This window comes from Ranitomeya variabilis, chromosome 4 (genome assembly GCF_051348905.1).
Source record: "Ranitomeya variabilis isolate aRanVar5 chromosome 4, aRanVar5.hap1, whole genome shotgun sequence".
Taxonomy (NCBI): Eukaryota; Metazoa; Chordata; class Amphibia; order Anura; family Dendrobatidae; genus Ranitomeya; species Ranitomeya variabilis.
Window position 1 is genome coordinate 720,559,788 of NC_135235.1, and position 25,462 is coordinate 720,585,249.

At 47.9% G+C, this 25,462-nt stretch overlaps 1 protein-coding gene across 2 annotated transcripts in view; it reads left to right on the top strand.

Moving 5' to 3' along the window:
* Positions 1-1,095: 1,095 nt before the first annotated feature.
* The window catches only part of LOC143766634 (gastrula zinc finger protein XlCGF66.1-like), an 80,964-nt gene continuing 56,597 nt past the window's right edge, over positions 1,096-25,462 (top strand). The window contains exons 1-6 of one of the 2 annotated variants that reach the window (XM_077254439.1): positions 1,096-1,255; positions 1,950-2,099; positions 2,229-2,408; positions 2,492-2,615; positions 2,699-2,796; positions 7,559-7,649. In XM_077254439.1, coding sequence (XP_077110554.1) covers positions 1,253-1,255; positions 1,950-2,099; positions 2,229-2,408; positions 2,492-2,615; positions 2,699-2,796; positions 7,559-7,649 — 646 coding nt within the window. In that variant the 5' untranslated portion in view covers positions 1,096-1,252. Of the gene's footprint in view, positions 1,311-1,949; positions 2,100-2,228; positions 2,409-2,491; positions 2,616-2,698; positions 2,797-7,558; positions 7,650-25,462 lie in introns of both variants that reach the window. The other variant, XM_077254440.1, reaches the window with a different exon arrangement.

Here is a 25,462-nt window from a genome sequence, read left to right on the forward strand (position 1 = left end):
ACCTCGTACACACATGGCTCTGCTCCGTACACCTCGTACACACACGGCTCCGCTCCGTACACCTCGCACACACACGGCTCCGCTCCGTACACCTCGTACACACATGGCTCTGCTCCGTACACCTCGTACACACACGGCTGTGCTCCGTACACCTCGTACACACACTGCTCCGCTCTGTATACCTCGTACACACACGGCTCCGCTCCGTACACCTCGCACACACACACGGCTCTGCTCTGTACACCTCGTACACACATGGCTCTGCTCCGTACACCTCGTACACACACGGCTCCGCTCCGTACACCTCGCACACACACGGCTCCGCTCCGTACACCTCGTACACACGGCTCTGCTCCGTACACCTCGTACACACACGGCTATGCTCTGTACACCTCGTACACACACGGCTCCGCTCCGTACACCTCGCACACACACGGCTCTGCTCCGTACACACGCGGCTCCGCTCCGTACACACGCGGCTCCGCTCCGTACACCTCGTACACACGCGGCTCCGCTCCGTACACCTCGTACGCTCGGCTCTGTACACCTCGTACACACGGCTCCGCTCCGTACATCTCATACACACATGGCTCCGTACACCTCGTACACACATGGCTCCGCTCCGTACACCTCGTACACACATGGCTCCGCTCCGTACACCTCGTACACACACGGCTCCACTCCATACACCTCGTACACACACGGCTCCGCTCCGTACACCTCGTACACACACGGCTCCGCTCCGTACACCTCGTACACACACGGCTCCGCTCCGTACACCTCGTACACACACGGCTTCGCTCCGTACCTCATACACACACGGCTCCGCTCCATACACCTCGTACACACACGGCTCCGCTCCGTACACCTCGTACACACACGGCTCCGCTCCGTACACCTCGTACACACGACTCTGCTCTGTACACCTTGCACACACGGCTCTGCTACATCCACACTGTAAACCCCTCCTGACCCCACACATAAACTTCCCCTCATCCAGCACCATGACAACCAGCACAGCAGAGTCCTGCATACACTGAGGCCCCTGATCATGTGACCCCTGACTCCTCCCCTCCTGTGACCTCATCACAGGTCCTGTGCGCACAGAGCAGCCGTAGAAATCTCAGGCCACGGTGGTCTCCCCCAACTTCTGCTCTTCCTCCTTCTTTTCTTGCAGGGGCCGCAGTGGATTTCATCCTGGATCCATAGAGCCGAGTAGAGGAGCGATGTTCCTTCAGTCTGAGGGGAATTGATGGTGATATTTGTCCAGCGGCCACTGTACCGAGTAAATCCCACCAGGACTGTAGCAGGTAAAGACCCCAATATCCACCGGTGTCCCTTCTAATGGGGGAAAGTACCAAAGAAACCATCATATCCGGAGAAATAAACCCCGTACATGGAGACATCGGCCTCAGATATCTCCGGTCTTGTTCTTACCGACAATCTCCTATAAAAGCCTCAAACTTCTGTGTGTGACTCAGAGCTGAGATCTAACGTGATAGAAGATTCCAGTGCGGGGAAGACGGGAAACCTCCATATAGAGGCCGGTGGGGATGGAGTCAGTGACCGACTCTGGACAGATCTGTTCCTAGAGCCGCAGTAGGAGATGGAGATGTCGTCCTCATCATGAAGTCGTTATTTCTCCTGTCACGTGTAATGAATATCTCCTGCAGTATTACTAATGCCGATTCCAGGGTCGGTAAATGAGGCGAGAATTAGCGTTATGGAAGATGAGTCTATGAGGAACGTATTCAGCTGCCGACTCCGAGGGAGAAACTGCTTGTTGTCTGTGACCTAAAATATATAGGTTTTATTAGTAGATGGAAAGAAGGAAACTAAATACTGTAAAATAATAAATCTCCTCCTATGTTTCCCTTATTATCTCCAGTAATTGTATTATTACACAGGATTCTTATGATGTTACATCGGCTCATCATCTTCTCATTCAGGTCTCTACAATATCGGATCCTCTCAGTGAAGATCTTCTATATAAGAGAATTTTCCTGATTTCCCCATCAAAGATGGATATGGACAGAGACAAGATGGCGGAGAGGATATTACACCTCACCCTAGAGATCCTCTTCCGGCTTACTGGAGAGGTGAGAGATTCTGATGACGTCACATTACATCATTCTTATCTATGGGAATAACAGATGGACAGAACTGGAGAGGTGAGGACTCTGGAAATGTCTGTAGTGAGATTTATTAATGTGTCTCTCCATAACCAGGATTACACAGTAGTGAAGAAGACCTCTAGTGAGTGCTGTCAGGACCCTGTGTCTGAGGGATGGGGAAGACCCCTGAGCCCAATCACAGGGTCTCCACCTCACCCCCTGATACATGAGGACATCAATGACCAGAAGATCCTAGAACTCACCTACAAGATGACTGAGCTGCTGACTGGAGAGGTGACACTGCTGGGAATGCTGGGACATTATACAGTAACGCTATGAAGGGATCGGGGGGATGACGGTATCATTGTATGTGTCAGGTTCCTATAAGGTGTCAGGATGTCGCCGTCTATTTCTCCATGGAGGAGTGGGAGTATTTAGCAGGACACAAAGATCTGTACAAGGACGTCATGATGGAGGTTCCCCAGCCCCTCACATCACCAGGTAATAGGCAGGAGTAAATACACACGGCCTATAATTATCTGTATGTAAAGAATGAATTCGGTCCCTGTATGTGTTTCCTCCAGATCTATCCAGTAAGAGGACAACACCAGAGAGATGTCCCCGTCCTCTTCTTCCACAGGACTGTAAACAAGAAGATCCCAATGTTCCTCAGGATCATCAGGTAGATGGAGAGAAGGTGTCATGAGATCTCCCTTAGGCTGATTTCACACTTCCGTTTATTTCTGATCCTGGAAAAACCAATACCGGAGATATCAGTGTCCGTGTCTGTAATACTTGCAGCACACGTGTGGCAACCGTGTACCGCCTCAGTACCACATAGACGGCCGTCTAGGAAGAAGTGCTACAGTAAGTGCTGTTCCCCGGTGGCGGGTGCTGAAGACGGCTCTCATCGTTCTCCCCTGCTCCGCCGGCGATCGGCAGGATCAGAAGAGAATGATGAGTTATATTAAAGTCTGAACGATGACAGCAGGTGGGGGCTTTTGGGACTCTTACTCCCATCATCCGACACTTGCTGCCGCTAATAACAGTGACAGCAGGAGCGGATGATCGGGGTATTCCTCAGCCGCCGCCTGCAGTATAACGAAATGAATGAATTTAAAACCTGGTGTGGGTTCCCCCCAATTTTCTATAACCAACCAGGCAAAACTCAGAGTTGAGGCTGGAACTCTCAGCTGTCAGCTTCAGCAAGGCTGGTTATCAAGAATAGAGGGTGTGGAGATCTGAAGTTGTGGGTTATAAAAATCACCTAGGCAGGTTAACGATGCAACTAATTTTTATTCCATACATCCATGGTTGTGCAGCAAATCCAGGTAGATGGCCAACATACAATGTCCTCAGTCCACAAGTTCCCAATCTGAGATCGGTAGTTCCACTGGCTCCATACCAGGCGATGCCCACAGATTTTGTATCTCCAGCTGCTATAGTGTGCAGTCACAGCCTATGTTCCTCCAGACAATGGCTATCCCGACTGTAGCTCATGGATACCCCTCCAGCCAACAATCTCCAAAGCTCCATAGATCATCCATCCATTCCAGCTTGGATCCTCTTCCATCGAAATCCTTCCAACAACTGCCTGATTCAACCCTATGTCTTTTTCTCCCACCCCCTTAAACATTTTCCTTTAGCTCACAGAACAAGGCATATTCCATCAGCTGGGACTGTATATGAGACCTCCCGTGGTGATGGCTCCCCTGAGTCTACTATCCCCAACCACACAATGGGCCTAGGTTTGGGAGTACAATGGGAGTGAGACCTTGATACAAATGAGATTGATAGTCTGTCCTTAAGGTACCTTCACACTAAACGATATCGCTAGCGATTCGTGACGTTGCAGCCTCCTGGCTAGCGATATCGTTGAGTTTGACAGGCAGCAGCGATCAGGATCCTGCTGTGATATCGCTGGTCGTTGGTTAAAGTTCAGAACTTTATTTGGTCGTCAGATCACCGTGTATCGTTGTGTTTGACAGCAAAAGCAACGATACCAGCGATGTTTTACAATGGTAACCAGGGTAAATATCGGGTTACTAAGCGCAGGGCCGTGCTTAGTAACCCGATGTTTACCCTGGTTACCATCGTAAAAGTAAAAAAAACAAACAGTACATACTCACCCTCTGATGTCTGTCACACGTCCCCCGGCGTCCGCTTCCTGCACTGACTGAGTGCCGGCCGTAAAGTGAAAGCACAGCACAGCGGTGACGTCACCGCTCTGCTGTTAGGGCCAGCACTCATAGTCAGTGCAGGAAGCGGACGCCGGGGGACGCGAAGGTGAGTATGTACTGTTTGTTTTTTTACGTTACGCTGGTAACCAGGGTAAACATCGGGTTACTAAGCGCGGCCCTGCGCTTAGCAACCCGATATTTACCCTGGTTACCCGGGGACTTCGGCATCGTTGGTCGCTGGAGAGCGGTCTGTGTGACAGCTCTCCAGCGACCAAACCGACGCTGCAGCGATCGGCATCGTTGTTTATATCGCTGCAGCGTCGCTTAGTGTGAAGGTACCTTTAGGTTTACATAAACTCTGGCCTGCTTGTCTTCCTCTGCTGACTGCCACTGAATAGAAACATTGATTCCTGAGCATGAACTGCTGAGCAAGAAAATCACTAATAAAATAAAGCAAGAAAATCACTAATAAAACATAGCAAGAAAATCACTAATAAAACACATCAAGCAAATTATCTATTAAAGTACAATAATATTGATGTCACCGGTGCTCCGTGCTGGAAAAAGTCTTTATGTCTTAGAGCTGTGGTCTCCGCTCTACGTCCATTTGCCTTATAGTCTTTAGTAAGCGGCCATATCCTCACACTGGGGTCACCACGTTGCTATTTTTTTTTATATATTTTAATAAATAATAAAAAAAAATCGGGTCCACCGCATACTTTTGCAACCAGCCTTACTAAAGCTCACAGCTGGGGGCTGGTATTCTCAGGCTGGTAAGGGGCTATTGCTTTAGGCCCCCCTCCAGCCTAAAAACAGCAGCGCACAGCTGCTCAGAAAAAGCGCATTTCTTAGATGCGCCATTTGTTGCACTTTGCCCGGGTCTTCCCACTTGCCCTGTAGCGGTGGCAGTTAGGGTTAATATTTGTGGGGTTGACGTCACCTTTATAATGTCAGGTGACATCAAGCCCACGGCTCATTAATAGAGAAGTGTCTATAAGCCACCTATCCATTACTAATCCTATAGTTATATGTAAATAAAGACACAGCCAGAATAAAGTCCTTTAATTGAAAAAATTACAGACTCCTTTATTAAGTTCAAATTAAACCATGTGCACTGCATTGCCTAATTCCACCGAAGCCCTCGATCTATAATAAAAGTAAAATAAAAAAACAACAATATACCATACCCGTCCCTCGTTCTTTACCACGCTGTAATCCATGTCTGGGGGCTAAATAGTTTTCAGCCTGAAGGGTGCCAAGATGCGACCGTCCAGGCTGAAAACTACTGGTGAATGAGCTGCTGCGAGCGCAGCCTCAGTGACTAGCGGTGAAATCATCACTAGCATTTTCCCACGGTACTGAGGTCACCGCAGTTCAGCCCGGCCTCGATGATGTCACCGCTGGCAAATGATGCTGCGCTCTCATCAGCTCATTCACCAGTGGTTCTCAGCCTGGACGGTCGCATCTTGGCACCGTCCATGTTGAAAAATAATTATCCCCCAGACATGGATTACGGTGTGGGACAGAACGACAGACAGGTATGGTATATTATTGTTTTGTTATTTTATTTTTATTACAGGAGATCGAGGGCTTTGGTGGAATTAGGCGAGGTCGTAAGTATGGTTTAATTGAGAATAGTAAAGGAGTCTGTCATTTTTTTTTTTCCCAATTAAAAGACTTTATTCTGGCTGTGTCTTTATTTACCATATAACTATAGGATTAGTACTGGAGATTTGTCTTATAGACCTCTCTCCATTATTAAGCTGTGGGCTTGATGTCACCTGACAATACAAAGATGAAATCGACCCCTCACATATTACCACTTTCCACTGCAGGGAAAGTGGGAAGAGCCGGGCAAAGCACCAGAATTGGTGCATTTAATAGATGCGCCTTTTCTGGGCAGCTGCAGGCTGCTGTTCTTAGTTTGGGGGGCAATATCCATGACCCCATACCAGCCTGAGAAAAATGCTCGAGCCACCTGTCATACGGGTTAGTGCCCGACCTACAAGGGGGACAGAGAGATCACGTGAGGACCTTGTGAGAGCCTTAAGGCAGCAAGGGACTACACCACCGCACTAGAAGGAAGGTTTCTAACTCCACCTGGTAAAGGGGAATCCCGACTCACTTCCAAGCCAGCCGGATCCTACCTGTACCTGTGATTTGGTGCCCTGGACTGTGGCTGCCTGAATTCATCACTAAACCAGGTAAAGAGACTGCAAACTTGTGTCCACCGATTCCTTGCTACACGACCCACCATCTTTATCTATTCACCGGAAGCCCTGGGGACCCAGCTTCATCTGGGATTAGCCATACCATCACTGCTGCCACAAGATCTCCCCAGAGGACCCCTTTAAGCAGCGTCGGTCACCCTGACCGAATACCACAGGTGGCATTACGAGCACAAACTTTATTCAATGACCCTTTAAGGACATTCCCTTTTACTTGGGTGCCCAGGGCCACGGACCGGTTTGCTGCCACCGTGACATCCCTTTTAAGTACAAGACCCAGTACCGAGTACCCTACGGCCCTGGTGGGTGTTCCACACTCACGTGGCGGCACACAGAGGTAGGAAAAAATGGGAACACTGTCTCTTTAAATCCTCGTTGGATTATTGTAAGGCAGCATAAACCAACTTGTGGGGAAAACAAACTTAGAATTTTTGGTTAAAACTGGAGCAAAATAACAAAAGAAAAAAAAAATGCAGCACAGTCCGTATGTTGTGGGTGGCCCCCCGCTCTGGAGCAGGACAGGTTCAGTCTGTTCTCGAGGAGCCACAAAACCTCTGGAGTCCTCTCTCCAGGCTAGCTGAGCCCAGACTGCCTGTAGAGCTCGGTTATTTCACCCCAAGTCTGTAACTTCCCCACCATGTGATTGATCACATGATCATGTCCTCATGCAGGTCCTGGCAGGTCTGCCAGGGGAGATAAAGTGGACCTTCTCCCACCCGCTCTGTGAAGGTCCACATAAAACCAGCCCTGTTTATGCAACTTAACCCTCACAACACATAGTGTGCTGGAGAAAAATGCTCTGGTTTCACAATACTGACGCCGTTAAGCGCAGTGACACATATCTCCCCCCTATCACCTTACCAGTGACTGTCACAATGTGTAGACGGCTGTGAAGGTCTTGTGCTCAGTGTTGTTTTATCCACCAGTATTATATGTTTTATACTTGTGTAATGAGAACGGTGGAGATGGCAGGATTAGAGCTGATCATAGATGTGACTTCTCCATCTGTCTGTGACTTTTACAATATTTGTTTCAGGGTGAAGATCTGACCCATATTAATACTACAGAGACATATGTGAGGGGTGATGAGCGGTGTAAAGAGGAGATTCCTACATATGACTACCCAGGTGAGTAGTGACCACTAAATACAGAGAAGTCACAGATTCTTCTCAGTCACCGGCTGTGGCTGCTTTATCGGTGGTGTAGTCCGGCCGTATCACAATCGTGTGATCACCATTTTGCCTCTAGACCACAACATTCTCCTCCACCCAAAACTGTCCAAGTGACTTTGGGCATTGAAAGCCCTTTTCTATAGAACTTACAACCTGGAGGATCCAACTACCCCCTGAGATTAGAAGACTCTGACCGTTACCTGCCCAGATCTGTAAACTACAAAGGCAAATGGCAGCGTACGTAGAATGTGCTGACAAGTTAGAAAAATATTATGATGAGCCTTTTAGAGAAAATGGAGGATAATGATGTTGTTGGCTTCCAAAATCCCTGATGTGGGAAGAAGGAAAAAATCAGGGCTTAGAAAAGTGCTGCCAAGTGCTGAGCCATAAAGTTGGGCATCAAAACAAATAAACGTAAAAAAAAACCTTTTCATTTTAAAATTCTACTCATTTCCGATGTGAACCAGCTCCTTCCTCAGGCATATACAAATGATACATTGTGGATGTTTTATATCCTCCAGAACGGCGTCACTGATCCAATTGCTTAATTCATTAATTAAACCGCGCCTATGCTGCAGTTTGTTGTATAGAAACCTTTCTTCGTATACAAGACTATACAAATAGATGTAAAATACATATTAGATGCACAATAAAATCCATATAAAGATAAATATATGTACATGGAAAATCCTCCGATTTTAGTATGGATAGTTTAAAAATCCAATAGGATTCTCTAGTCACAAGTCTTTTTGACCTATTAGACACATGTTCTGATATTTGTTCTAATAAAATGAGTCTTAACTCCTTAATGAGCGCCGATACGCCTTTTAATGGCAGCAGTTAAGGGTACTTTAAAAAAAAAAAAAAGTGAATAGCCCCCCCCCCCAGTCAGATTTTCTCTGGGGTCTCAGTTGCCGAGGGTAGCCGAGACCCCAGAGAATATGATTCGGGGGGGGGTTTTACCGACCCCCAGTAATTAACCGTTTACCGGCGGCCGCAAAAAAAACGCGATTTCCCATCTAATTTCTCTGTCCTCCGATGTGATCGCACATCAGAGGACAGAGAAATGGGGTCCCCGATAGCCCCTCGATACTCACCCGTCTCCCCGATGCTCCTCGTGGCTCCCAATGGGCGCCGCCATCTTTTTCCGATGGAAAACGGCCAGCACTCGGCAGATCTTTGGGGTCTCGGCTGTCGGGGGTAGCCGAGACCCCAAAGAACATGATCGCCGTTTTGCGATCGCCAGTAATTAACCGTTTACCGGCGAACGCAAAAAAAAAAAAGCTGCGTGTCATTCTCTATCCTCTGATGTGATCGCACATCAGAGGACAGAGAAATAGGTGGACTGGGGACCCTGTTATACTTACCGGTGTCCCTGGGTCCTCCTGCGTCCCCTCCTGGCCGCCGGCTTCTTCCTCCGGGAAGAAAATGGTGGGCGCATGCGCAGTGTGCCCTCCATGATGTGCCGGCCAGCAGAGGAAGATTCTTCCTCTTGTTATATTTTGGTCACTGTGAGATCCTATCACAGTGATCAAAATAAAAAAAATTGTAAATAACCCCCCTCTTTATCACCCCCTTAGTTAGGAAAAAATGATAAAATAAAAAAGTATGTATTTCTATTTTCCAGTTAGGGTTAGGGTTGGGGCTAAAGTTAGGGTTAGGGTTGGGGCTAAAGTTAGGGTTAGGGCTAAAGTTAGGGTTAGAGTTGGTGCTAAAGCTAGGGTTAGGGCTAGAGTTGGGGCTAAAGTTAGGGTTGGGGCTAAAGTTCAGGTTGGAGTTGGGATTAGGGTTTGGATTAGGGTTAGGGTTGGTATTAGGGTGTCATACCTGCCGCCGACGACGCTGCGGCCGCTTCCTCCGGCGGTCCCTCCCGCTGCGTTCCTGTTCATCATCCTGGGCGTCGCGCCGTTACCTCGGTCCCTCTCCCGGCTGCTCGGGGTCTTCAGCGTGGCGCCCGTGCTTCCTCCTTCCTCCGGCCGGCACCTGCTCCGCACATGCGACTTAGGTCGCGGGCGCGCGCCCTCCCCTCTTCTTAACTCCTTCCGCGTCCTCGCTGGTTCAAGCTTCTCCTATCAGGTGACTACTTGGGCTTTATCAGGCGTCCTCTCCATAATGGAGGCGCCTGATTATTGTGTGCTTTTGTGCTCAGTGTTAGGCCTTGTTCTCTGTCTACTCCCTGCCTGCTCTTGTCTAGTTCTCTAGTCGCTGGCTATTATCCTGTTGCTCCCCTGTGTCCTTCCCGGTCCTTTTCCAGCCTCCTCCGTTCTGTTCCTAGTCTCCCGACTCCTTCCTTGACAGTCTGTTCATTTACCCCCTCCTCTGCCTTTTCCTGAGCCGTCCCTCTTGGTACCAGCTGTTGCGGTATAGACTCCCTCGGGCCTGCTCCCCACTATCCCTGTATAGGGGTAGCCCTCCCCCGGGGTCGCTCGTCCTTGGGCACGTCAGTACCGTGACCCAGAGGGTCCACTCTCTCTTCTTGCGTCTCGGACGTCACATAGGGTTAAGGTTGGCGTTAGGGTTACGTTTGGGATTAGGGTTAGGATTGGGATTAGAGTTAAGGTTGGGGTTAGGTTGGAGGTTAGTGTTGAGATTATGATTAGGGGTGTGTTGGGCTTAGGGATTTGATTAGGGTTAGGGTTGGGATTAGGGTTAGGGGTGTTTTGGCGTTAGGGTTGTGATTAGGGTTATGCCATAGGGTTAGGGATGTTTTGGGGTTAGGGTTTTGATTAGGGTTATGGATTGGGTTGGGATTAGTGTTAGGGGTGTGTTGGGGTTATGGTTAGAGTTAGAATTGGAGGGTTTCCACTGTTTAGGTACATCAGGGGGTCTCCAAAAACGACAGCCAATTTTGCGTTCAAAAAGTCAATTGGTGCTCCCTCCCTTCTGAGCTCTGCCGTGCACCCAAATAGTGGTTTACCCCCACATATGGGGTATCAGCGTACTCAGGACTGATTGGACAACAACTTTTGGGGTCCAGTTTCTCCTGTTACCCTTGGGAAAATAAAAAAAATTGGGGGCTAAACAATCATTTTTGTGGGGAAAAAATGATTTTTTATTTTCATGGCTCTGCGTCAAACCTCTGTGAAGCACTTGGGCGTTCAAAATGCTCACCACATAGCTAGATAAGTTCCTTGGGGGGTCTAGTTTCCAAAATAGGGTCACTTGTGGGGGGTTTCTACTGTTTAGGTACATCAGGGGCTCTGCATACACAGTGTGACACCCTCAGACCATTCCATCAATGTCTGCATTCCAAAACGGCGCGCCTTCCCTTCCGAGCTCTGCCATGCGATCAAACAGTGGTTCCCCGCACATATGAGGTATAAGCGTACTCAGGATAAATTGCACAATAAATTTTGGCGTCCAATTTCTCCTGTTACCCTTGAAAAAATAAAAAATTGTGAGCTAAAAAATCATTTTTGAGGAAAAAATAGGATTTTTTATTTTCACGGCTCTACGTTATAAATTTCTGTGAAGCACTTGGGGGTGCTCACCACACATCTAGATAAGTTCCTTAATGGGTTTAGTTTCCAAAATGGGGTCACTTGTGGGTGGTTTCCACTGTTTAGTCACATCAGGGGCTCTCCAAACACGACATGGCGTCCGATCTCAATTCCAGCCAATTCTGCATTGAAAAAGTCAAGCGGGGCTCCTTCTCTTCCAAGCTCTGCAGTGCGCCCAAACAGTTGTTTTCCCCCACATATGGGGTATCTGCGTATTCAGGAGAAATTTCACAACAAATTTTGTGGTTCAATTTCTCTTTTTACACTTGTGAAAATAAAAAAGAATTGGTTCTGAAGTAAAATATTTTGCAAAAAAAAGTTAAATGTTCATTATTTCCTTCCACATTGTTTCAGTTGCTGTAAAGCACGTCAAGGGTTAATAAACTTCTTGAATGTGGTTTTGAGCACCTTGAGGGGCAGGGCCGTATTTAGAGATTCTCCCTTTGGTGAGTATGAACGGATCACTTACACCAACACTGCGTTTGGCATCATTCATTCCCTATGGGATTTACTGCACTTGCCGTGATCTGGCAAATGCGGTACCATACCCCCCAACTTTTGATGAAGGGAAGGAGGTATAAAGTTTGTGGCGCGCATAGTGCGCCGTGGCAAATTTTAGGCCACGCCTCTGACCACACCCATTTCACAACTAGTCACACCCATATCCACGTCCCAACCACAGCCATTTAGCACTGCTGATCACACTGTTTCATATACAATAATTATAAAAAAAAAAATATGGCCACACAGTGCTCCATACTGTATAATGGCCACACATCATGCTCCATACTGTATAATGGCCGTACACAGTTCTACATACTGTATAATGGCCACACATGATGCTCAATACTGTATAATGGCCACACATGATGCTCCATACTGTATAACGGCCACACAGTTCTCCATACTGTATAATGATCCCACTTGATGCTCATATTCCCCCCTGTATGTATGGCTCATATTCCCCCCTCCTGTATGCATGGCTCATATTCCCCCCCTCCTGTATGCATGACTCATTTCCCCCACCCCCCCCACCTGTATGCACGGCTCTTATTCCCCCCTCCTGTATGCATGGCTCCTATTCCCCCCCCCCCTGTATGCATGGCTCATATTCCCCCCTGTATGCATGGCTCATATTCCCCCCTGTATGCATGGCTCATATTCGCCCCCTGTATGCATGGCTGATCTCTCAACCCCCCCCCCCCGCTCCCATCTTGCATGGCTCCATCTGCGCTAGAAGTGACGGACCCGGAAACGCTGCAGCCCGCGTCTTGGGTCCGTCACTCAATGACGGCACATCGCTAGCGCACGCCCATTGTGGGCATGCGCTAGAGATGCATCCGACATTGCATTCAATGGTGGCGTTAACGGACTACGTTACACCATGTTATGCCGCGGTGTAACGTAGTCCGTTTAACGGAGACAGTGAACACAGTGTGAACCCAGCCTAAGGGCATAAAAATTAAAAGCTTGAAAATTGCAAAATTTTAAAAATTTTCGCCATATTTCCGTTTTTTTCCTAAATAATCGCAAGTAATATCGAAGAAATGTTACCACTAACATGAAGTACAATATGTCACGAAAAACAATCTCAGAATCAGCGGGATCCGTTAAAGCGTTCCAGAGTTATAACCTCATAAAGTGACAGTGGTCAGAATTGTAAAAATTGGCTCAGTCATTAAGTACCAAATTGTCTCTGTCACTATGGGGTTAAACTGGTGGGATCTCGTTTATATTCTATTATTTCTATGGCTGGTCATCCTATTATGGATCGCTTGGGTCGTTTTTAGATCCCTGATATTGGATGAATCCACCTTCTCCCGCTTCTGTGCTGCTGAATGTGCTCATATGGTCCCTACAAGACCAGGTCCAGTCTTTCTGACCGAACTTCACTTTTATGATCAACAACATTAAATGTACAGTGAGGCCAAGTGTGAATTTCTGTACAATAACAACAGAGTTTCCCTTTATCCTGATTTTTCAATTTCTTATAAAACCAACTAACTTCATACAAGATTGTGATAAACTACATAATTAGTACACCTGTGCCGTGATATATTTCTAAGTTGTGCGTGGCTGATGGCTGTAATATACACTGGGTACGGAAAGTATTCAGAAGAAGACATTAAATTTGGCCAGGTCTAGGAAGACTTGTGATGGTCCCAAACTTCTTCCATTTAAGGATTATGGAGGCCACTGTGCTCTTAGGAATCTTGAGTACTGCAGAAATTCTGTTGTAACCTTGGCCAGATCTGTGCCTTGCCACAATTCTGTCTCTGAGCTCCTTGGCCAGTTCCTTTGACCTCATGATTCTCATTTGGTCTGACATGCACTGTGAGCTATGAGGTCTTATATAGACAGGTGTGTGCCTTTCCAAATCTAATCCTATCAGTTTAACCCCTTACCGACATCGGGAGTAATAGTACGCTGAAGTCGGACTCCCTCCCTTTGATGTGGGCTCCGGCGGTGAGCCCACATCTTTCCGGGGACACGTCAGCTGTTTTGAACAGCTGACATGTGCCCGCAATAGCCGCTGGTGGAATAGAGATCCACCCACGGCTATTAACCAGTTAAATGCCGTTGTCAAACTCTGAAGTGGCATTTAAATTTCACTTATGGTAATCACGAAGGAAATACGCACACCGGTGACCGTCACATGATCGTGGGTCTCCGATGTGTTGGCATGACAACCTGAGGTCTCCTGGAGACCTCTATGGTTGTGAGTGCTGGCTTCCTGTGAGCGCCACCCAGTGGTCGGTGCTCATATCAAGTGAGTAAATGTCACGCTCACGCTCTGACTGGTAGACGTGAGCTCTGGGGTTTTGTGGCCCCACTGTGCCACAAACCAGACTACCCTGGAAGGGGTGTGACTATGACAGCTGCCTGGGTTTTCACTTGAGCCTCTGATGGTGAGGTCAGGCTTGTACAGCAGGCAGCTGCCAGGTGCTACTTCAGGGTGGCGTCTGGCTGTGGCTGCTGATCCCACTTGGGAGACAGGAACACCAGGATTGGTGCGGCCATCAGGCAGGACTGGCAGATAAGCACGGCTGAAACTCAGACGAGCAGGCTGGCACGGCAGAGACAGGACTGGCAGAGACACAGCAGAGATCACAGGGCTGGCAGAGACACAGCAGAGAACACAGGGCTGGCTGGAACACAGGACTGGCAGGGACGGCAGGAAACACAGGACTGGCAAGGACGGCAGGACTGGCAGGAACACGGGATTGGCAGGCACGGCAGAGAACACAGGACTGGTTGATGTGGTGTATGAAGGAACAGGTACGGACCTGTTCACACTAGAGGTGCAGGTACGGATATGTAGTTAGGAGGAACAGGTAGGGACCTGTTCACACAGGAGATGTAGGTATGGAAATAAACCAGAAGGAAGGGAGAATGAAGGAACAGGTTGAGACCTGTTCACACAGGAAGAGAATTGTAAGGCTGCGGATAGGAAAGGTAGAGCAGCAAGAGATAGCGCAGCAATAAAAGCAAAGCAGAGCAGAACCACAAGGGATGTGGAGAAGAGCTGCAGCAAGAGATTCTTACAGCAACGGGAGCGGAGCAGAGATGAATGGAGCAGAACCGCAAGGAATGCGGAGAGGAGCTGCAGAAAGATTCTTACAGCAACGGGAGCGGAGCAGAGATGAATGGAGCAGAACCGCAAGGAATGCGGAGAGGAGCTGCAGAAAGAGATTCTTACAGCAACGGGAGCGGAGCAGAGATGAATGGAGCAGAACCACAAGGAATGCGGAGGGGAGCTGCAGAAAGAGATTCTTACAGCAACGGGAGCGGAGCAGAGAAGAACGGAGCAGAACCGCAGGAGTGCGGATCAGAGGTAAAAGCCACAAAGGTACAGAGCAGGCAGAGCTGCAAGAGTGCAGAGTGTAAGCAGACTGAGAACACAAGGAAAGACACAGCAGGGAAGGAAGCCACAGACAAGGAGACAGAGGTAGGACTAAGGCTACGTTCACATTTGCGTTGTGCGCTGCAGCGTCGGCGACGCAACGCACGCCGCAAATGTGAACGCATGCACAACGCTGCGTTTTGCGCCGCATGCGTCCTTTTTTTCATTGATTTTGGACGCAGCAAAAATGCAACTTGCTGCGTCCTCTGCGCCCCGACGCGGGCGCCGCAGGGACGCATGCAGCGCAAAACGCAAGTGCACCGCATGTCCATGCGCCCCCATGTTAAATATAGGGGCGCATGATGCATGCGGCGCCGCTGCGGCGCCCGACGCTGCGGCAAGGACCGCAAATGTGAACGTAGCCTAAGTACAGACAAGGCAATGGAACAAGACACAAGGACAAAGACACAGGGACCAGGATATTCTGCCTCCTAGAGGGCGGACTACAAGACCAAGGCGAGAATACAGAGTAGAGCCTCCAGCGAGGGAGTAACATAGAGCAAGGCCTGGCAAACTCAGCAGCTAGACACTAACTGAGCAAACACATTGCACAGGCCCAGAACACTGGGTGGAGCTACACTATATACTGGAGGCCTCTTGGTAATTGGTCAGGAATAGATTAGACAGATGCACCTGATTCCTATAAGAACCAGAGAGTTCAGGTGCCGGCCCCCTATACACACACAGCCATGAAGCATGCAGAGACATAGAACATGGTGCTGGCAAGAAACAGAAACCACAACATGACCTGGAGCAGTGGGTAAGATAATGTGAGAGATGAGAGGCCATGCCGTGATGCCAGCAGAGTTGTTACAGTAAATCTGCTATATACAGGCCATCTGAACATCGCATCTCTATGTAGCAGAGCCAATTGGGTTTTGGCAGCTTCTAGTCTCTTATGAAGACTATTAATGCATGCCAAAAGTAAAACAAAAAAGTTTTTAAAAATATAAAAATTCAAATCACCCCCCTTTCGCCCCATTCAAAATAAAACCATAAAAATAAAATCAAACAAACACATATTTGATATCGCCGCATTCAGAATTGCCCGATCTATCAATAAAAAAAGAAGAATTAACCTGATTGCTAAACGGCATAGCGAGAAAAAAGTAAAATTGCCAGAATAACTTGTTTTGGTCGACGCGACATTGCATTAAAATGCAATATTGGGCGATCAAAAGATCATATCTGCACCAACATGGTATCATTAAAAAAGTCAGCTCGGCGCACAAAAAATAAGCCCTCACCCGACCCGATATCTCGAAAAATGAGATGCTACGGGTATCGAAAAATGGCGGAAATTTCTATTTTTTTAAACAAAGTTTGTTTTTTTGTTTACTTTTTTTTCACCACATAGATGAAAAAGAACCTAGACATGTTTGGTGTCTATGAACTCATAATGACCTGGAGAGTCATAATGGCTGGTCAGTTTTAGCATTTAGTGAACGTAGCAAAAAAGCCAAACAAAAAACAAGTGTGAGATTGCACTTTTTTTAAAATTTCACCACACTTGGAATTTTTTCCCATTTTCTAGTACACGACATGGTAAAATCAATGGTGTCAGTCAAAAGTACAACTCGTCCCACAAAAACAAGTCCTCGCTGTCACGGGAAGCCTAGGTAGGCAAGAGCTAATAACCCGGGCCCCTGCGATTTCCCTCAGACTAGGGAAACCCTGACTGACCCTCTCCCAGAGTTTACACTGATGGTGTGCATGTCTGGGCCTCCACGCTCGCCCTGTCTCCTGTTTCAACCCTAGGCTGAAACCACCACCCATCACCCAGTGAAGAGACCACACACCAATACCCACAGTTAGCACAGACAAGGATAACGGAAAATATGAACCACGCCGCAGTCACACAGGAATACACTATAAGTGCACAGGGCAAAACAAATACAAATATAGGAAGGAGAAAATATGACAAAGGGAAATACACCACCAGATACGACACTCCTTCTCCTAGACCACCACTCCAGACCTAGATAACCAAGCACAAGACAGAAGCTATAATCGGCGACGCCCAGTGTTCAGCAGAACTATTTAAAGGCAGTGGGCGTGACCCAGCTTCCAATCCGAGCACCAGCTAAATTAACCCCGGACAGCTAGATAAAATCTAGCCGACGCCACTGAGCGCATAGTGGACAAAAGCGGAATTACCGCTGTCTGTTGAACGCCCTAGTATGAACAGTGTCTGACATGACAGTACCCCACCTTCTACGAGGGACCCCAGGGCCCTCACGACTTATAGGACCCGGCTTGTCCGGATGGCGGCGGTGAAACATACTGACCAGCCGATCAGCATGAATGTCCGAGGCTGGTACCCAAGACCTCTCCTCAGGCCCATAACCACGCCAGTGTACCAAGTATTGTAAAGTGCGGCGCACTACACGAGAGTCAACCACCTTGGAGACTTCAAATTCCAAATTATCATCCACCAAGACTGGAGAAGGCATCGGTGTCGCGTCCACAAGACCCACCACCTTTTTTAGCAACGATCTGTGGAACACGTTGTGTATCTTATACACCGTAGGAAGCTCCAATCGGTACGCTACTGGGTTAATGACGGCGGCGACCCTAAATGGACCAATAAACCTTGGACCCAATTTAAGGGATGGTATTTTGAGTCTTATGTTTTTTGTGGATAACCACACCCAGTCATCCACACTCAGTGTCCGGACCTGGCACACGCCTACTGTCAGCCACACTTTTGTACCTAGCACCCACGCTCAACAGGCGCTGTTTAACTCTCCTCCAGACTGATAACAGTTGTGCTCCTAACTGGTCTTCCTCCGGGACGCCGGAAGAGCCCCCCTGACTCAGAGTACAAAATTGAGGATGGAGCCCGTAAACACAAAAAAACAGAGACTCCCCAGAAGACTCCTGGCGGTGATTATTGATGGTAAACTCAGCCAAAGGAAGGAACGTCGACCACTCCTCCTGGTTATCAGAAACAAAGCAGCGTTAGTACTGCTCCAAATTTTGGTTCATACGCTCGGTCTGACCATTTGACTGAGGATGAAACGCCGAAGAATGAGACAACTTGATCCCCAGCCGTGAGCAAAATGCTTTCCAAAATTTTGCCACAAACTGAGACCCCCTATCAGAAACGATGTCAGACGGAACCCCATGAAGTCTGACCACCTCCTGCACAAATACCTGAGCCAGAGTCTTAGCGTTAGGCAATGAAGGCAAAGACACAAAGTGCAACATTTTTGAGAACCGATCAACAATCACCAAGATGACTGTGTTCCCAGCTGAGGAGGGCAAGTCCGTGATAAAATCCATGGAGATCTCAGTCCATGGCTTACTAGGTACCTCGAGAGGAAGTAGTGTGCCAACAGGACGGGAGCAGGGCGTCTTAGCTGACACGTATGAGACCACGTCCTGTCGGATTTTGGGCCACCAAAACCGACGTGACACCAACTCCAAAGTACCCCTAACCCCTGGGTGGCCAGCCAGGACAGCATCATGATGCTCTGCCAAAACCTTTAAGCGGAGATGAAGCGGTACAAATGATTTGTTGATGGGAAGCTCAGATGGTACCTCCTCCTGGGCCTCGGCAATCTCAGCCTCAACCTCGGTTGTGAGAGCCGAAACCACAACACCCTTTTGGAGGAAGGGTACCGGATCTTCCCGAGGTTCTCCCCCTGGAAAACACCTGGACAGAGCATCTGCCTTAGTGTTTTTAGACCCAGGTCTGTAAGTAACAACAAAGTTGAACCGCGTGAAAAACAATGCCCAGCGAGCCTGCCTGGGAGATAGACGCTTGGCAGACTCCAAATAAAGCAAATTCTTATGGTCGGTAATAACAGTAACCTGACGACCCCTCCAAGAAGTGTCACCATTCCTCAAAGGCCAACTTGATTGCCAACAATTCCCTGTTGCCGATATCGTAGTTACGTTCGGCGGGCGACAGTTTCTTGGAGAAATAGGCGCATGGACGCAAATCGCTCAAGACTGAGCCTTGTGACAGCACCGCCCCCACACCCCCCCCCCCCCCAAGAAACGGCTACTTCAAGTAGAATCACGGTGGATTTTTAACTTGGGATCTGTTACCCCTGCAGGTCTGAACGAGGAGCTATTATTCACCGGATTCCTTGGTTAAAGTTTTTCGTTCACGGATCATCTGTATACATACTCCCCCTGCAGAGCATGAGTGTTCATGGACAACATACAGGATCTTGGATATATATGGAGCACGCATTGTGGATCATTTACGGATCATCTGTATATACACCCTTCCTGCAGAGTTGGAGTGCTGATGGATTACATACACAATCTTGGATGTATATGGAGCATGCATTATGGATGGGAACTTTATTTGGACTTTATCCTATTGGAGGGAACATTGGAGTTGGGATGATTGGAGTTGGGACTATCTATGGATCCACCGTTGTCGGTTCCATGCTCAATATAGGTTTTGGTTCTTTACGTTACCATGTCATCTTGAGGATCCCCCGGGGTCTGCTCGTTTTTGGCTCATGGGGGTATTCTAGTGGCTGTGATTGGCTCATGGGGGTAAGCACGGTACAGGTGTTTTGAATTCTGCTAGGTCCCCGGTTGAGGGCAGTTGACACTTTTGATAGGTAGGTGGGGTCCTAATTTAATCATATAGTCTTTTAGCATCTTAGGCTACTTTCACACTAGCGTTAACTGCAATACGTCGCAAATGCGTCGTTTTTGCGAAACGCCGCATCCAGCAAAAGTTTTTGCTGGATACGTTGTTTCGTCATAGAGTAACATTAGCGACGCATTTGCGACGCATTTGCGACGCATTTCCAAACGGTGAATGCGTTTGGCGGCGTTTGGGCGTATGGTAGCGGTCCGTCGGGAGAAAAAAACGTTACATGTAACGTTTTTTGCTCCCGACGGTCCGCTTTTTCCGACCGCGCATGCGCAGTCGGAACTCCGCCCCCACCTCCCCGCACTTCCCCGCACATCACAATGGGGCAGCGGATGCGTGGGAAATATGCATCCGCTGCCCCCGTTGTGCGGCGGAGACCACACTAGCGTCGGGAACGTCGGCCCGACGCGCAGCGACGGGTTGTTCCCGACGCTAGTGTGAAAGTAGCCTTAGATAGATCATACTCTGGTCCTTAGAAATGGACCTCTTGATCAATGGGGGGGTCATACTCATATTACATGTTCATACCACTCGTTTTAAGTGTGGTATAGTTACTGGCCTCTCCTATAAATCTTTGGAGGTATCTCCTTTTTATATACATTATAACCCCTTATGTAGGAGTTGGGATTGCTGGTTATCGAGTACACATGTGTCATGTTATTGTTTACTTATATTTATAATATACCATATTTAATAAAGTTTTTCATACCAAACTATCTGTCTGTAATTACAACAGGATGAGTGGTTTAAGTGAGCATGGTTGGCTGTTGTACCCCCGGGGAGACATGTGAGCCTGCTTCTCATGTACGTGTATATGCCATATGGGACTGTTCAGGGTATATATGCATTTTTGCCCCCCCCACCCCCTTTCTTTTTTTATCACGTTTTTTCTTGATAATATGGTCTTTAGCATACATCAACCCTGTCCCCTTTCAGTGTATGATAGGCCATTACATTGGCATGCCTTCTTTGCCCCCTGGTGGCGCTTGTGCGCAGGATTTGGTTCCCGCGCACACGCAGTGGGGTGGTAAATCTGGTTCAAGGTTGGGCGTGCACGGGCGAATAAAACCCGCCCCCCTTCCCCCCATTCTTTGCCGAGTCGCGGACGCGCGCTGGCTTTGGGTACCCAGCCTCCTGCCTTCATTTTTCAGCCAATGGTTGCCTGCTCACATTAGAACCGACTTTTTGGTCATTCTTGTATGCACGGCTCTATTTTGGGCTGTGCAGTTGTCGGATTGATTTGCGCATGCGCGCCCTTTTGTGGGTCCGCTCATATTCCACATGAGCGTAGATACGTACGCATGCGCCGTCCAATTATGAACGGCGCTCCGTTGGGCTGATTTGCGCAGGTGCGCCCTGTTGTGCGGCCGCAGATTCCCTGTATGGGCACAGGCGCTCTAAACTCCTTATAGTATGTCATTTCCGGATCCTGAGCTGCACGCTGATTCCGTATTTATGGTGGCACATGAATGCACACCGGTAGGCGCTTAAAACACTTATTAGGTATTTATATATTCACTTGTGTATTGGCTATTGTATACTTCCCCTGACGAAGCCTAATTCGGGAGGCGATACGCGTGGGGCTATGGTCCACTAGGCCTCCTGGATACTTCAGCCTGTCCATCTATAGGCCGGTTTGTATTATACCGAATATATTAGCCCTTATGGCTCTATACTGATGTATGGGGATTTCTTTTCTGCCATTATATGGGTAGCCTTGTGGCTATTCAGCTTACCCCCTTTTGGGTTTAGATAGTTACCATGCCGTACACGGGCCTTTAGTCACCCCATTATACTATTGATATTGTTTTCTTTATACTGGTACATTGACAGGCTGTACATTTATTTATTTGTATATGGATTTATATCATGTATCCAGGTGGTTCACAGTGGCGTAGTGATTTTAATTGTTTTTATTATGCCAATAAAGTGTTGTGTTTTGTTATATACATATATTGGGTGGTGTGCATTTTGTAGCAGTGTCTTTTTTTTCTTCTTTTTCTTTGCTGTGTATATTCTGCTGCTTGCACCCCCTGTTGAGATATGTTATTTATGGCTGTGCGCCGGTTCTCTCTATATTTATACCCACACCAACCTCAGACGCATCGACTTCCACGACAAAAGGTTTTGATACGTCTGGCTGCACCAGAATGGGAGCCGAAACAAAACTGTTCTTAAGAAATTCAAATGCGCGCACAGCAGCCTCAGGCCAACGGAGAAATTGGTACTCTTTTTAGTCATGTCAGTTAGCGGTTTAGCAATGATAGAAAAATCTTTAATAAACTTCCTATAGTAGTTAGAAAACCCAAGGAACCGCTGAAGTGCTTTCAGGTTATCAGGCCATTCCCAATGCAGCACCGCTTGCAACTTAGCGGCGTCCATTTTAAACCCAGAAGCAGACACAATATAACCCAAGAAAGGCAACTCCTGAACCGAAAATGCACATTTCTCTAGTTTTGCATAGAGCTTATTCTCTCTGAGAAGCTGTAACACCTGTCTGACATGATCTAAATCAGTATCACGGTCGCAAGAATATATGAGAATGTCATCTAGGTACACAATAACGAATTTCCCCAAAACATGCGAAAACACATCATTTACGAAATGTTGAAACACTGCAGGTGCGTTTGTCAACCCAAAAGGCATCAACAAATTTTCAAAATGACCCTCAGCGGTATTAAAAGCCGTCTTCCACTCATCACTTGACGGACTCTTATGAGGTTGTACGCCCCCCTGAGGTCAAGCTTGGTAAACCACTTAGCACCTGCCACCTGGTTGAACAAATCTGGTATCAGTGGCATAGGGTATGGATCACGAACCGTAATCTGGTTTAACTCCCTGAAATCCAGACACGGGCGTAGTCCGCCATCTTTCTTCTTTACGAAGAAGAACCCTGCTGCCACCGGCGAGAATGACGGCCTCATGTGCCCTTTGCTCAAACTTTCAGCAATGTAATCCTTTAACGCTTGTCTCTCCGGACCGGAGATGTTAAACATCCTCGCTTTAGGCAATTTGGCCCCTGGTTTAAACCTGATAGTACAGTCATAGGGGCGATGTGGTGGCAACTCTGAACAACCCTTCTCAGAGAAAACATCCGCAAAATCCAGAAGTAACTCAGGAACGCTTGAAGTCACAGCAGACACACATGTGGCCAGGCAATTCTCCTGGCAGAATTCGCTCCACTGAATTATGTCCTGAGTTTTCCAGTCAATAACCGGATTGTGCATAGACAACCATGGAAAACCCAAAACCACCTGTGCAGGAAGATTCCTGAGCACCTTACATGTAACCTGCTCGAAATGTAGAACCCCAATGTGGAGTTTCACCTCAGCCACAAACTCAGTAATCTCCCCCTGTGGGAGAGGAGCAGCATTGATGGTGACCACGCGGATAGGATGAGGCAGTTTTTCGATCCTAAAACTGGCTGTGCGCGCAAACTCCTCATCAATGAGATTTGTGGCAGAACCACTATCCACAAAAACAGTGATTGGCAGCTCTCTGCCAGCGATAATAACTTTGGCAGGGAGTATGCATTGAGAAACCTGTTATGGACCTGGTGGTTAGGTGCACCCGGAATGACCTGATGGTTAAACTCGAAATCGGGACAAGCTCTGGGGAAGTGGGAACTCTGCTGACCGCAAACCCTACTCCTATCACACACACTAGAAATAGCCGTGGAGCGTGCCTAACTCTTCCTAGATGCCTCTTCACAGCCTAAGAGCTAACTACCCCTAAAAATAGAAATAGAAGCCTTACCTTGCCTCAGAGAAATTCCCCAAAGGAAAAGGCAGCCCCCCACATATATTGACTGCGAGTTAAGAGGAAAGTCACAAACACAGGAATGAAACAGGATTTAGCAAAGGAGGCCAGTCTTCATTAAATAGTCAGAGGATAGATAAAGGGAGCTATGCGGTCAGCACAAAAAACTACAAAAAACCACGCAGACTATGCAAAAAGACCTCCGCACCGACTCACAGTGTGGAGGTACAACTCTGCACCCCGAGAGCTTCCAGCTAGCAAGGAAATATCATGATAGCAAGCTGGACAAGAATTTAGCAGTACAAGAAATATATTCTGGAAGCAAAAACCACAAATGAACTAGCAGTGACTTAGCTTCTGCTGGAGTAGACAGGTCATCTGAGAAGTCCAAGAGAGATCTGAACCAATACTGATACATTGACAGCTGGCATGAAGTAACGATCTGAGTGGAGTTAAATAGGAAAGCCAGCCTAGCAATAAACGAGGGCAGGTGGGATAGGAAACCTCAAGGACCAGCAGTTCCACTCAAAGCCACCAGAGGGAGTCCAAGGACAGAACTCGCCAAAGTACCATTCATGACCACAGAAGGGAGTCCGAGAACGGAATTCACAACAGTACCCTCCCCTTGAGGAGGGGTCACCGAACCCTCACCAGGGCCCCCAGGCCGATCAGGACGAGCCAAATGAAAGGCCCGAACTAAATCGGCAGCATGGACATCGGAGGCAACAACCCAGGAATTATCCTCCTGACCATAGCCCTTCCACTTAACCAGGTACTGAAGCTTCCGTCTTGAAATACGAGAATCCAAAATCTTCTCTACCACATACTCCAACTCCCCCTCGACCAACACCGGAGCAGGAGGATCAACGGAGGGAACCATAGGCGCCACATATCTCCGCAACAACGACCTATGGAACACATTATGGATGGCAAAAGAAGTTGGAAGGACCAAACGAAATGACACAGGATTGAGAATTTCAGAAATCTTATAAGGACCAATGAAACGAGGCTTAAACTTAAGAGAAGAAACCTTCATAGGAACATGACGAGAAGACAACCAAACCAAATCCCCAACACGAAGTCGGGGACCAACACAGCGACGGCGGTTAGCGAAACGTTGAGCCTTCTCCTGAGACAACGTCAAATTGTCCACTACGTGAGTCCAAATTTGCTGCAACATGTCCACCACAGAATCCACACAAGGACAGTCAGAAGGCTCAACCTGCCCTGAAGGAAAGCGAGGATGAAAACCAGAATTGCAAAAAAAGGCGAAACCAAAGTAGCCGAACTAGCCCGATTATTAAGGGCGAACTCAGCCAATGGCAAGAAGTTCACCCAATCATCCTGATCAGCAGAAACAAAGCATCTCAGATAGGTTTCCAAAGTCTGATTGGTTCGTTCGGTTTGGCCATTTGTCTAAGGATGGAAAGCCAAAGAAAAAGACAAATCAATGCCGATCTTAGCACAAAAGGACCGCCAAAACCTAGAGACAAACTGGGAACCTCTGTCCGACACAATGTTCTCCGGAATGCCATGCAAACGAACCACATGCTGAAAAAATAATGGGACCAAATCAGAAGAGGAAGGTAATTTAGGCTGGGGTACCAAATGGACCATCTTAGAAAAGCGATCACAGACCACCCAGATGACAGACATCCTTTGAGAGACAGGAAGATCAGAAATAAAATCCATGGAAATATGCGTCCAAGGCCTTTTCGGGACCGGCAAAGGCAAAAGCAACCCACTGGCACGAGAACAGCAGGGCTTAGCCCGAGCACAAGTCCCACAAGACTGCACAAAAGAACGCACATCCCGTGACAAGGAAGGCCACCAGAAGGACCTAGCCACCAAATCTCTGGTACCAAAAATCCCAGGATGACCAGCCAACACCGAACAATGAACCTTAGAAATAACTCTACTAGTCCATCTATCAGGGACAAACAGTTTCTCCGCTGGACAATGCTCAGGTCTATCATCCTGA